A 13,665-nucleotide genomic window follows, 5' to 3' on the forward strand; every position below is an offset into this window, starting at 1 on the left:
TAGATGGCGATTTCCGTCAAGCATCGATCACCAAGTTGCTATAAGAGTCGAGAACGGTTTGAAGTTGTTATACCACTTTAACAGGACCGCTTTCACCCGCCATATACTAGAGGGGCATATATTTATTCTTTTCCTCATGAAATCCAAACATGCCGAAATTCAAGTGTGAGGAATACAGGCGAATAATTCAGCAGCTGAAAACTCTTCTTTCAATCCATTGAAGATAAAGACTAGTTTTGCACACAGAACAAGCAAATATTAATTTCCAGCTATAAGACTTCAGTATATGAATAAAAAAAGTGAAGGCATTAATTTAGTATATGAAGATGAATTTATATATTACCTATTCTTGTATATCAGCAAAAATGTCAAAACGAAAAAGGCTCACAAGGTTAAAATAATAAAAAAAAATTGATGAACAGCATATACTCATATGCCTAAAATGGTCTGAATCTGATCAGGAGGATGCCTTGCCAATGATTTTGGTTCTATGTAGCCATTCTTTGGATCCATAATTGCAGCATATATAAGCTCATAGGCTTCCGCAAGTGACCTTGCCAGCATAAGACAAGCTTCAGAACGCAACTTTGGAACCTGCATTTGCTCAAATTCGGGAAGGGAACTCTCACTTCCTAGTATAAGTCCAAAGAAAGCCCTCAAAGACTCTGAAAGAGAGGCTGGAGACGTGTCTTCGATCTGTGCGAGTGGTGTATCTCCAGCTTCGTTGCTAACCGACTTTTGAAAGTGGGGCATCTTATTTGACAAGCCACATCTTGTAAGAATGGCATCAACTTCTTTCCCCACAAGAGCATGCATGTGATTTTCTACCATCCGTTCAAGCTTTTTTACATAGTCAGCTGCAATATCGTGCCTGTATAGCGGTTGCTGGATTGCACACAAGCAGTTGATGAGGAATATCTTCGAAGGTGTTTCACTATTCTGCATGGATTCATGATGTTAACTAATGAAAAGCTAATTAAAAGAGTCCATAAAGCAATTGAGTAACAATTTGCCCCCAAAATCTGCTTGCGATGAATACTTAACACCAAAATTCACCTTTATATCAATTAATCCTTTGAACTTGTCAACAAATAGACCAAATGTATCAATTTTAAAAACAATTATAGGTGGTAGTTTTACCAAATATTTAAGCTAAATGATAAATTAACAAAATTACAGAACTAATTGATAAAAGAGAGAACTTTGGTGGCAATTGCTCATCGCTTGCAAGTTTACAGTGATATTAAAGTCGATAATAGCAGAAGTTTCATCACATTCTTTGGATAACTTGCACCGCATTGTAAGTAAAATGACATCATTATCACTCTCAATCTCATATAATTATTAGAGGTTAATGTATGTGGGAGACGGAATGATTGGAAGACAAATTGTCTGCCTTTTATGCGAACAAGGAATAAGCCGAGATATGCATATCATCAATATATGTTATACTGACAAGGATAGGTTCCAACAGCCAACTTATACACGATTACCGTTCACAATAGGCATAAGTCAGTGGAAAAAGAACCAGGACTCAAAAGAAGCACAAAAAAATAATAATACAGAGCAGCATCTGCTCCCAAGTGACAGATAATATTAGGTTAGAAGAATAGGTGGTCAAATATGTAATGCCATGAAACATTTGTAGAAGAACATCAACATATTCACTTAAAGAAAAAGATGTGAAGCTCCAGAATGAGACAGGAAGTAAAGTTTGCAGAAAAGGAAACAGAAAGCAGGAATTATGAACCTGAGAAGATGGCGAAGAATTGCTATTTGACAAGAGTGCGTCAACGGAAGATCTATTAATTTGCCCAGGGTCCAAACTGGTTCTTCTTCTTGACGAGTGGGCAACCCCCTTGGACTTGTGTGCCTCGGCTGCTTGCTCACACATCTGCAATGATTGGAAGCAATACATTTAACCGGATACTTTGCACTGCAAAAAATAGTTGCTAAAAATTGCAAAACATTATATCTTTTTTCAAGTGCAACAGAAATCTTAAAGAAAATTCTGTAAAAGAATTCTAGAAAAATGCACAAAAGACAAGATTAATGTCACAACACATATGTAGGCCCATCGCATGATAGCAAAGTTGAGAAGGTTTCCTTGAAATAATACTACAAATGATTTTACTGCATTGTATACATTTTTCAGTAACTTAAGAAAATTAGAATTTTAGCACAATAACTATCTATTAAGATGATGAATAATTATAACTAAGTTTTACCAATGATGTTGACTCATAATAAATCACTTAACAGCTCATCTAAATTCATAAAATCTGAGCAAATTGGCAAACAGCATTTTTAAAAAAAATTCTTTTCCGACTCCACTATCTCGTTATTAAGTTCAATTCTCTCCCACTAAAAGTTTGACAAGTTAATCAACAATTTATCCCTTGGCATCAAGATCTATCTATCTATCTTGTAATTCGACACCCACAGCACGTATACCTAGGGGTGAGCATGGTTTGGTTAAAACCGATTAACCGAACAGAACCGAATTAATTACTGATAACCGGCTCAGCTTTTGGTTTATCATTTAAAAAAAACGGTTCGTTTTAATAGATAAAAAACTGAAATGCTAAACTAAGTTGTTTTAAGCTTTACACACACACACACGCACATATTATATATATATACATATATATACCCTAATCAAATAACCCTAATTCTCATCTCCCGCCGTCACACCACTTTCTTCTTTTGTCTTTTTTTCATCAACTTTCAGTAAACCTAACCGCTGCTGATTCTGTTGCTGCCACTGCCAATTATAGTTGCTGTAGCTGCTGATTTATATTGTAGCCGCTGATGATTTCTGGGTTCTGCTACTGCTGCTCGTTTTTGCTGATGATTTCTGTGTTTCTGATTCTACTGTCGATTTCTTGTTTCTGATGCTGGTGATGGTTTCATGTGTACTGTTAATTTTTCTACAGATGTTATTTAACCGAAATTTCAACCGAACCGAAATATTTCAGTTCGATTAAATTCAGTTTTAGTATAATGCCAGTCATTTCGGTTAATGTAATATAAAATAAGCGACTGGTTATAAAATTTTAAACAATTCAGTGACCCAACTGACCATTGCACAGCCCTATGTATACTTGCAGAGTTGCAGTTCAGAAAACACAAAAAGAAGTACTAAGAAATATAAGCATTCTGTATGAAATACTCTTAAATACTGCCCCACATGAAGTGTGAGATAAAAGAGAGGAGGCCCTCTTTATGGGACCAACTAACAGTACAACCAATAAGCTGACAGTATAACATTGTCACCCATAAATGGTTTCTTTCAGCAAGTCTCATTACGCAGTAAATGAGTTCAGGTCATTGACTAAAATGAAACAGTTGACATCAAGTCCTCAAAAGCAAATGGCATAGCTTCATCTTTTGTTTTCTTTTTTGTATTCCAATTACGTTGTTTGTTTACTGATTTAGTATGGACCTAAATTTTCTTTTGACAACTTTCATTACTGCAGTGCTTACCTTGCTGCAAGTTTAGCTCAAGCCACATACATGCCCCATAAACATCTTAGTTGCAGAGAGCTCTCCCAATTTTAAAAAAAAAACGCCTGTTCACAAGATTTACCGTCCAACAAGACCAAAAGATAATAATTCTTCCACTAGTAACAACTTTCACAGATCTAAATTTCTTTCTACAAGTCAAAAATTATTTTAGCACATATCATGTATCCCTCAGCTTCATGAAAATTAAAATTCTAAAACTTACAACACAGCCTAGTTCAAGTCTGCCAAGCGTAGTGCATCTTTTAAAGCTCTTGATAAAAGCAAATTACCTGAATAATAGGATCAAGTGTGGCAGATATTACTGAATCAAAATCAGGCTTTTTCTCTGAAGCAAGAACCATCATTCTGTTATGGGTCTCAATTATTTCAAGTAGAATAGAGACTCCTTCTCTAACTGCCTCTGGAGGAGAAAGATCAACGGCAACAAGAGGAGGATAACGTAGAAGCCTCTCTCCCCGACTTTTCAGGATGTCAAAAAAGGTTCTCTGAGCAGCCTCTTTGAGCAACCAAATTGTATTACAGAGAGCTGTGTCTCTCCCAAGCAAATCTGACATCTATACCATCATCATTTTGAATAAGCATTTAATTGTAGAAACAAAGGTATCATTCAAGCATTAATTCGGGTCAATTTGGACAATTGTTTGTCCTATTATACCAGAAATCAGAAAAGACAAAAATAGACTCAAAACGAATGATGAATAAAGCTTAACTTACAGTGTAGCTGTAAAATTCCAGGGTATTACTCAGTTTATATGCAACTATAAGGCTAGGTTGTGACTGCAAAACTTGTTCAACTCTGACTTTAAAAGGCCGGCAAACTCCTTCGAAAATTCTATCCAAGATAGATGCCAAGTCAGATTCTAACTTCCCACTACCATTATCCGAGCCATTAAACAATCGATTTCCAGAAGAGCCGGTATCTGGTGCAGCATCTGGATCAAATAACACAAGAACAAGCTCTCGTTCGGATGCCAAGGCCTGCATGTAAAGCAACATGTTTTTGTTGATATAGACAAGAAATAGATTTCATCCCCAAAAGCCGAAAACTTAAATCAGAAAATAAATAATAGAAACATTTAAAAGAGCTGGAATCAAGACCTGATGTAACCACCCTAGCATGTCGCCCACATATCTCAATGGATCATGTGCATGAACCTCTATTGGTCGAGGCATTCCACCAGGACCCCCACGTGTAAGAGCACTTATAAATCTTCTAAATAATGCGTTGTGCCTCATATTTGCTACCTGTACAATCAGTACAGAGAGGTCTTACAGCAAGTAACGATATTATATTCATTCATCATTCATTACTCAGCTGAATCACTTGGAAATCACCTCTTCTGCACAATACTTGAAAAGGACAGGCCTTTCTTTGAGGCAGCCAACTGCTGTTTTTAAAAGCTCACTGACTTCAGGATTATCAACATCGCCCAGTTTCCTACACTCTGCCTGAACCCATCTAAATATCAAGTAGATAACATTGTCAAAGTGGTAGGAGTGAGATCGAAAAGATACGGACACGATATAAAACTTCACGAAGAATAACAGATTTTAAATCCTGAAAGAAGATGATGATGGGGCAAATCCTAAGATAACTTCTTTGTACTGAAAAAAAAAACCTGAAGGATGATGATGGGGGAAATGATTACATGATGGTGTTCGAACTACTTTGGGTTGTGGGCCTTATTGCTTAGTTGATTTGAGATATATTTAGAAAATAAAACATATAGCAATAGGGACCTCTAATTTCTGCATAATAGAAGTAGCTAAGTGGGCCAATAGTCTTTAGCATGCTTTTGACGTGTATGAGCAAGATCAAACATAAAACATTAGATCTACAAAACTTGGGATATAAAAGGTCGAAAGCTTGTTAGTAATTACTCCCTCCGTCCCACAAAGATAGGCCACCTATTTTTTGTTAATAATTTTAAAACTAAAAGTCTTAATTATCCCTAATAAATATACATTGTTATCTTCAACTTAATTAATTGTTCCATGTTCCAATGTGGAATAAATGTCAATTTTTAATACCAATACAAAAATTAGTCATTAATATATTATTTATTTATTTAAAAAATTATTAAAGGCTAAAAATGGAAAAGTACATAAACAAACTAATTTAACTAATCTAACTATTTTTTTCTTAATTCCCGTGTTTGTCCAAACTGCCCATCTTTGTGGGACAGAGGGAGTATATAATTTAAACAGTTAACACACAAGAAACAGAAGAATTATCAAGTAACTCAGTAGTAATATTTATTTTCCTTCATGCTCATCATTCATAAGGGACACACCTAAAAGACATATAAGCCAATTCAAAATGAGACATGATGCACCCATCCCAAAGTATAGGAGTTTTCTAATGGTAACAACCAGACAGTCAAAACAACCACGCGAAAAGCAAGTTGAAGGAAAGTGAAGAGAAAGAAGGATTTTACATGCTTGAATAAACATGATGGGTTAGGGAGCAGCCTCACCTGCATAGCCGTTCATAAGCTCCTTCTTGGTAGACAGCCATCATATCCATCAGCTCCAATCCAGCGCGCTAGAAGATGCCCTCAAGTTAATTAGCCTCACACTATTTCTCTTGTGATAAAATAAGAGCAAAAGCGAATAAAAGGAAAATAATGTAGCATACGTGTCATCCAAATATTCTTGAGCAAAACCAAAAGACATCCCAGGACGGACTTAAATGTTTATTGCATAAAAGCGTCACATTGTACTGCAAATTCAGTATAACCATAAAAATTAAATAGCTAATCTGAGGCAAAATTATATTCCTTCAACCAGACCTTTACGTAACTAAATATTCTAATCAAATTAGATAAGGCATGATACCAGCTACTAGGTCATATTAGGAAGCTTCTATATGAAGATAGAAAAGTGTTTATGCAGTCATGGACTACAAACGGAAGAACATAAAATACAACATTTGATGGAAAATCAAGCATGCTTGGTCGAGTTAGGTTATGGATTTTCCTAATTTCAAGAATTTCATGGAAGTAGATCGACTCTAAATTAGAATGTATAGGCATACAGCCATTAGTCCAAAACTTGCTGCCAGGCATCTTTAGCCATCACCCATAGCTGAAAACCATAACAATCATATTTTTTATACCAAATTCATGCTTTTACATTTGACAAGCTATACCCCTTCAATACAAGAAAGATGTAGTTATGAAGGATTGACGAAGAAGGATGGCATAAAATCCAATAATAGGTCAAAGATAAAATGAAACGAAAATACTCTTGGCTATGAAAAATATGTATATCTTACCTGGTGATGTGTGCGTAAGAGTAGTTTGCAGTTGGCATGAATTTCTTGAACATGAGAAAGCGCCTTGAAGAAATTCTCGTTCAATTCTTCATCCCTCAGTGCATTTATCTATAAACAAAAGATAAAGCAGGAGGGGTTACAAACCGTAAAATGGCAAATTTAAGTGTATAATACTAGAGAGGAAAACAAAGTAAAACCTCTTCATTAGAGAGCTGATAATCGCGAAGGAAGCACAACACGATTTCCTGCCTTTGTGTAGTCACTTCAAGCTCCTGTTTAAGTCTCTCCGTGGTACTGATAATATCACCCGTGCTCGCACTACAACTGTTCAAAGCCTTCGCAATCCTAACAAGGTTAGCAAGAGAATTAAGATGAGCAGAAGCAAAATACTCAAATTTTTGACAAAATTAACAGAACCAAACTCACTTATCGCAGCATTGATCAAGAGAATTGACCTCCTCCTCGACTCGATCCAAAGCCTGAAACAGAGTCAAATTAAGGAAAGAAGCAGTTGAAAAGATGCATATGAATGGGAGAGGGTGACCTGCTGGGCAGCGTGGGAGGCTTGCAGGAATTGAAAATTGATTTGGAGAGAGCGTTTTTCGACGGTGGATCTGAGATTGCGGCGGGCCTGAGGAGTGTTGTCGGAGTAGAAAGAAGAGAGGACGTCTAATGAGGACACCAGATCCGGTGTGTCCGTACGACATTCCAGCACTTTCTTCAGCTTCCTTGATAATCCCGGCGCCAATCCCACCGTCCCCATTTCACTCTGTAACACTGCAACCAAACAAACATTGTTCTCTTTTTAATTGCAAAAATACATCATCAGGTCACTTAATTTTATGATATTTGGCCAATCAGTCCCTACCTTTTATTCTAATTTTGGACAAGGTCCTTCAACATTTATTTTTCTAATTCCTACCAAAAGTTATTAGGATTCCATACTTCAACTACTAAACTCCATAAGTACATTTTAGAGAGATTTATAAATTTACTTAAAAAAAAAGAAAATAATTTGACTTTTTACCTTAACACGGAAAAATCAACAAACATACTCCATAATTTGGCCATTTTATGTTTTCACTCTCCTTGTTTATAAGTTAATGATTTTACTCCAATCATATAAAACATAACCTGCATTTTTTCTTTCTTTCTTTCTTTCTTCATTTCTTTTTTTTTTCTTTCTTTCTTTCTTATATGTAATTGATGTCATTTTTTTACTTTTTAACTTTTCAAAACAATATTTTTTTATAATAATATTAACATAATAGTTTCATAAAAAATAATATTATTTCTATAAAATATTTGAATATATTAGGTATAAAAATATTTAATTCTTTTATTTAATAATTATATCTAATTTTTTTTTATATTTTTAACATTCTCTCTATTATAGGATTTTTAAAAAAAACTATCGTGGTATTATCATGACTTTATCATAACAATATCATTGATAAAATTATGTAGATATCATCTCGTTATTATAATTTTTTTGTAATTTTTTCATGCATGTATCGTATGATCATTTTATTATCATATTATTATTTTTCACATTATCATCTCGTTATCATAATTTTTTTGTAATTTTCTTTCATAGATGTATCATATTATCATACTATTATCTTCACATTAGGCCAAACACATATATCTTCACATTAGGCCAAACACATATTTAGGTCCCTGCACTATTACTCTTTTCCAACTTAAGTCCCTGAACTATAAAACGTTTAAAATAAGTCCCTACACTATCAAAAACATCTATTTTAAGTCCCTATCATTGCGCAAGTTAACGGAATGTGGATGACGTTAACAATTATATATCAAAAATGCTATTTTGGTCTCTGCACTATCATTTTTTCCAAATTCGGTCCTTACACTATTAGAAACATCAATTTTAAGTCTTTCTATCACATAATTTAAATAATATTAATAAAAAATTTCTTTTATTTTATTTTTTAATGTTTTTAAATTTTTTTAGCATTTCCAAAGCTAGAATCATCTCTAACCATTAATAATTTTTTTTCATTTTAATTTAAAATTTTAATTATTTATTTTTTATTAATTTAATTAAATAAAAATAATTTTTTATTTTATACAATAAATTAAATATATTAAAAAAACTGTTCGTCTACCTCGCAATCTTTAAAATATCATATTTTTAAAAATATTTATTTTAATTTAAATAAATAAATTTATTTTGAATTAATTAATTTTGAGTAATTAAAAATTTAAGTTAGATTTATAGTGCAAGGACTCAAATGGCAAAAAAATTATAGTGTAGGGACTCAAAATTTTAATTTCATAAATTTTAACTACAACCAATCTTAGAGTCAAGCGTTTGTATCTCACTCTCTAACGGAATGACACGGAGGGAGTTAAATCAGAGACTTTTAATAGTGCAGGGACTTATTTTAAATGTTTTATAGTTCAGGGACTTAAGTTGAAAAAAAATAATAGTGCAGGGACCCAAATATGTGTTTGGCCTTCACATTATCATCTAGTTATCATATTTTTCTGTTATTTTATTTTCTATGTAGGTATCATATTATCATACTATTATTATAACTTTCTTATTTTATTATCATCTGGTTATCACTGGTTATAAATTATTTTGTAATTATATTTTCACGTACCTTATCATTCGATTATCATACTTCATTATCATCTAGTTATCATAATACAATGTTATAGAACGATATGATAATGTAGTGATATTAACATGATAATCAGACACTATTTTAACATACATTATTATAGTGATACTGACATGATAATCAGAAACTGATTTAATTATCATAACATTGTCATTCTGTTATCATGAAATCCTTCTATAATTTTTTTTACGTACGTTATCATAATCTTATCATATTTCATTATCATAACATTATCACACTAGAGTGTTATGATAACGACATGATAATGTAGTATTATTGATATGATAATCAGAAACTGTTTTATCATAGCATTATCATAGATATTATCATGTCGTTGCCATAACATTATTATAAATATTATCATGTCGTTGTCGTAACATTATCATTTAGGTACTATAAAACATTATCATCTCGGTATCATATTGTTAGTGATATGCACTAGGTCAATCATGTTTGACCATGTTTTGACTTTATCATTTTGTTATTTATTGATTGGCAGTTTTTATCATTTTATATTAATGATTAAAATACTTGAATGGTTAATTCTTTCTAGGGTCATCAAGTATGTGACTTGATAGTAGAACCCTTAGGTTTTATAAAAGAATTATATACCATCTATCCCTTGTCTTAATAAGACATTGAGACTAGTATGATGTTGACTGATGATTATGTTTTACTAATCATGTATATGAGATATTAATTCAAATCATAGGTGCTATTTGAGAAATAAGGCATTAGATGACCCACTATGAGAATACTACATAGATCACTGTCATAAGTAATTCTCATTACAGTTCTATTAGTATAATCCTTTGACCTTGAAATCATCAAGGATTTCTACATAGCTATTTCATATTTTGATACAGTCTTACATTATCTTTAACAGGATAATGGAATAGATTGACATTGGATATGAAAGTAACTATGTGAGAAATGTGAGTGACTGAGAAGGAATTTGTCCCTCATTTATTTGAGTAAGATATCTATGGGACCCTTGAAGAAGATAGACTGAAGGAATTATATGGCCATGCTAAATGAATTGATAAAGAGTTGTCATTTTCAGTCTACTTAGAATCAAGAAACTAATCATTGAATATTATAAGGATGACATGACTATGCCTTATATTCAATCTGGATATCGAGAGACAAAGGGATTAAAATATTATTGTAAATGGTTAAATCGGATTGTCGATATTCGTATAACTTGGGTAGTCATAATGTCTTGCTAGAGGCCACTTATGACTTGTGGGCTGAAATAGGGATTTCAGGCCTACTGCCAACGTTATATGAACCTACAGGGTCGCACACTAAGAACAGGCTCAAAACAGTTATGGGTTGTACAAGCCCAATGTGATTAAGTGATAAATTATATATATATATATATATATATATTAATAAATATATTATTAATTCGAAATTTAAGGATAAGTGTTTTCCTTAATTTATTATTTTTGAAGATAATAAATATAATAATTAATATATATGGATGATTATCAAAAAGGAGTTTTTGATAAACATAAACTCGTAAGAGTTGCAATGAGATTGAAATACGAATTTGTCTCAAACCCTAGTATTGTTGTATGACTATAAATACACATTAAGGAATAGGTTTGAGAATTACGAAATTCATTATTCACTAAATCACTAAAAGTCGAAATTTCTTGTGAAGCAATAGTGCTAGCACATAAACACTAGTTTTGGCTAAGGTCTGTTTGTGTGGATACTCGTAGAGAACGCATTCCTTTGGAGGCGTTTCTGATCCGAGGCCAGGTATCACCAAAGTGAACCATCTCCTTCCTTCCTACATTGCTGTTGACTTCGACATATAAGTAAGTATCAATTCTGTTGTTAATCTATTTATTCGAATTACATGGATCTTGGTTTGGGTTTAAGATAATTTTTTTGAAATTCCGCTGCGTTATGAACCTAGAAAACCCAACACATATAATAATATTATGATAATAACATGATAATACAGTGATAACAACATGATAATACAGTGATAACAACATGATAATACAGTGATAACAACATGATTATCAATTTTTTCTTTGTAGAATTTTTTTCTGCAATGTTATGATAATAACATGATAATACAGTGATACTCATATATAATCAGAGGCTGTTTTTTATAAAAAAAATTCTGCAGTATTATGATAATCATATGATAATCAGATGCTATTTTTTATGTAGAAAATTGTTTTTTCCATCATAACTTTGTTTTTCATGCAATAGATCTAAAATTAAAAAAAAAATCAAGAGCAATTATTTAGATATGAATATTAAAAAAATCGCAATAATCACCATGAATTAAAGAAAAATTCGCTAAAATAAAAAATGAAAGAACAATGGAGCGACGGTGAAGCGATGAAAAAACGGCGGCGGAGCGATGAAGAAACAGCAAAAAAGAAAGAAAAAAATGGAGAAGAAAAGAAGAAATAAAGAAGAAGAAGAAAATTGACAAAGAACAGAGAAGAAGAAAATGAGAGAGGAGAGAGAAAGAAAAAGAGAGGGAAATATAAAAATGACAATTGTCATATGAATTGATAAGAGTACAAAATATATATTTAGAGTAAAAACTTAATAAAAAGTAGGTATAATTATAATATAAAGATGCTTTAGAGTAAAAAAAATAAAAGCATTAAAATGATGAGGTATTTTCTCTATCTTTTCCTCATTGAGATAGGAAATTAAATTATTTTTAAAAATGAAGTATTTATCCTAATTTTCTCTACATTTTAACCTTTTGAATCTTTATTTCGCTATCACTAAAAGATTTACCATCTATTTTTGTTGTTACAGTTAGAATCAGCTAACGTGGCACCAAATCATTTTCTTTTACATATGATCGATCCTCTAATATACATGGTCAATTAAAAATTTATTAATTATTAGAATTATTAACTTATTGAATATCATATACGATGTGATATTGAAGTTAGTTTCCTGAAATTTTATTAATTATTAGAATTATTATTTTATTAAATATTAATTATTTGAGGTTTAAATGTACACACAATAAGCTCAACATCATTTGACACGTCATCAAACTTTAATTTTTAACCCAATTTTTATATATTCTTCTTCCTCAAACGGTTAACACCTTCATCAAAATACCAAACTCATCGCGCCACCCCCTAGCGCCGCTATTCCCTAGCTATTGTCTATTATCCCGCTATCGCCTCGCCGCAACAAGTCTTTACATAATGAGAAAACTATGAAACTTTCAGTTCATTGCCACCTTTAACCAAAACTCAATCGTTTCTTAGATCTGGAGGCGAGGCAGTGACGAGGATGTCACGACTCGAATTTCTCAGCATCGAGACCGGCGCTAGGGAACAGGAGTGATTGCTTAGAAACCCGTATCAAGCCTTAGAAAACTATAAAACATGCAATAACATACATTCCACAATGCTCGGTGTAGACACCTATTTTCCGGATAGGGGAAAGTGATAAGGGATTGAAGCGTCCAATGATAATTTCTAGATAAATCTGTCCGAGTGACGAGCTATCGATTCGCTTGTTAAAATCTAAGCAAGCAAAATATGTGCCTAGCTGTAATCTTGGAGGATTAAAACACAGATAGCCGCAAATAGCCTATAAAAATCAAAAAGATTGTGTGTCTATGCGCATTTTGACACAAGGCACTTGATTGATGGTCGGTGAAGAGAGAAGGGTCGAGCCGTGCTAATGACGGGGAAGGGTTAGCCATCAAGTATGCCTATAATGGTTTGGCTAGGATGTAAGCCAGTGCTGTGTTTCTGGTTACAGACTTAGGGTTCAGTGGATTGTTACAAGGATGGATATCACGAGGTTGACATGATTATGATATTTATTTGATTATGAGTTTTAAGGTATTTTATGTTTTGATGTTGAGTATGTTGAATATGCTTTTCTGTGTGCTTTTTAATATGTTTTAAAGACTTATGAAAGTTGAATACTTTTGATATTTAAAATATGTATGTTAAACTGAACATAATTATATTTTATACTTGTTTTATTTATTCACTGAGTTTTTACTCACTACTTTTAAAATAAATTTTCTTTTAGTAAGTAAGGAATAACATAGTAGGGACTGGTTATTGTGAGATATATGAGTGCTAGAGTTCAAGGACTGTAAGGTTGCCCATATCTCCGCTAGAGTATTGTTTACTATTTTGTATTATGTTTTTTGTATACAACTGATGTTTATATATTATCTACTCT

The 13,665-nt window shown here is 32.6% G+C and overlaps 1 protein-coding gene and 1 long non-coding RNA gene across 2 annotated transcripts; both read right to left on the reverse strand.

Annotated features, from left to right (window-relative positions):
- Positions 1–312: 312 nt before the first annotated feature.
- Positions 313–7,591, reverse strand: LOC126688338 (conserved oligomeric Golgi complex subunit 6). Its single transcript, XM_050383002.2, has 11 exons — positions 7,350–7,591; positions 7,232–7,284; positions 7,003–7,150; positions 6,806–6,913; positions 6,006–6,073; positions 4,864–4,987; positions 4,627–4,773; positions 4,243–4,506; positions 3,798–4,082; positions 1,751–1,894; positions 313–939 (listed from the first exon to the last, which is right to left on the reverse strand). Exons 1-11 carry the CDS (start codon positions 7,566–7,568, stop codon positions 430–432), a joined length of 2,070 nt encoding a protein of 689 aa, XP_050238959.1. The 5' UTR covers positions 7,569–7,591; the 3' UTR covers positions 313–429.
- On the reverse strand, positions 2,542–3,791 carry LOC126688347 (uncharacterized). The gene is made up of 2 exons (XR_008790966.1): positions 3,487–3,791; positions 2,542–2,897 (listed from the first exon to the last, which is right to left on the reverse strand). It is a non-coding gene; the product is annotated as an uncharacterized LOC126688347 (long non-coding RNA).
- Positions 7,592–13,665: the final 6,074 nt, after the last annotated feature.

This window comes from Mercurialis annua, linkage group LG1-X (assembly GCF_937616625.2).
Source record: "Mercurialis annua linkage group LG1-X, ddMerAnnu1.2, whole genome shotgun sequence".
Lineage (NCBI taxonomy): Eukaryota > Viridiplantae > Streptophyta > Magnoliopsida > Malpighiales > Euphorbiaceae > Mercurialis > Mercurialis annua.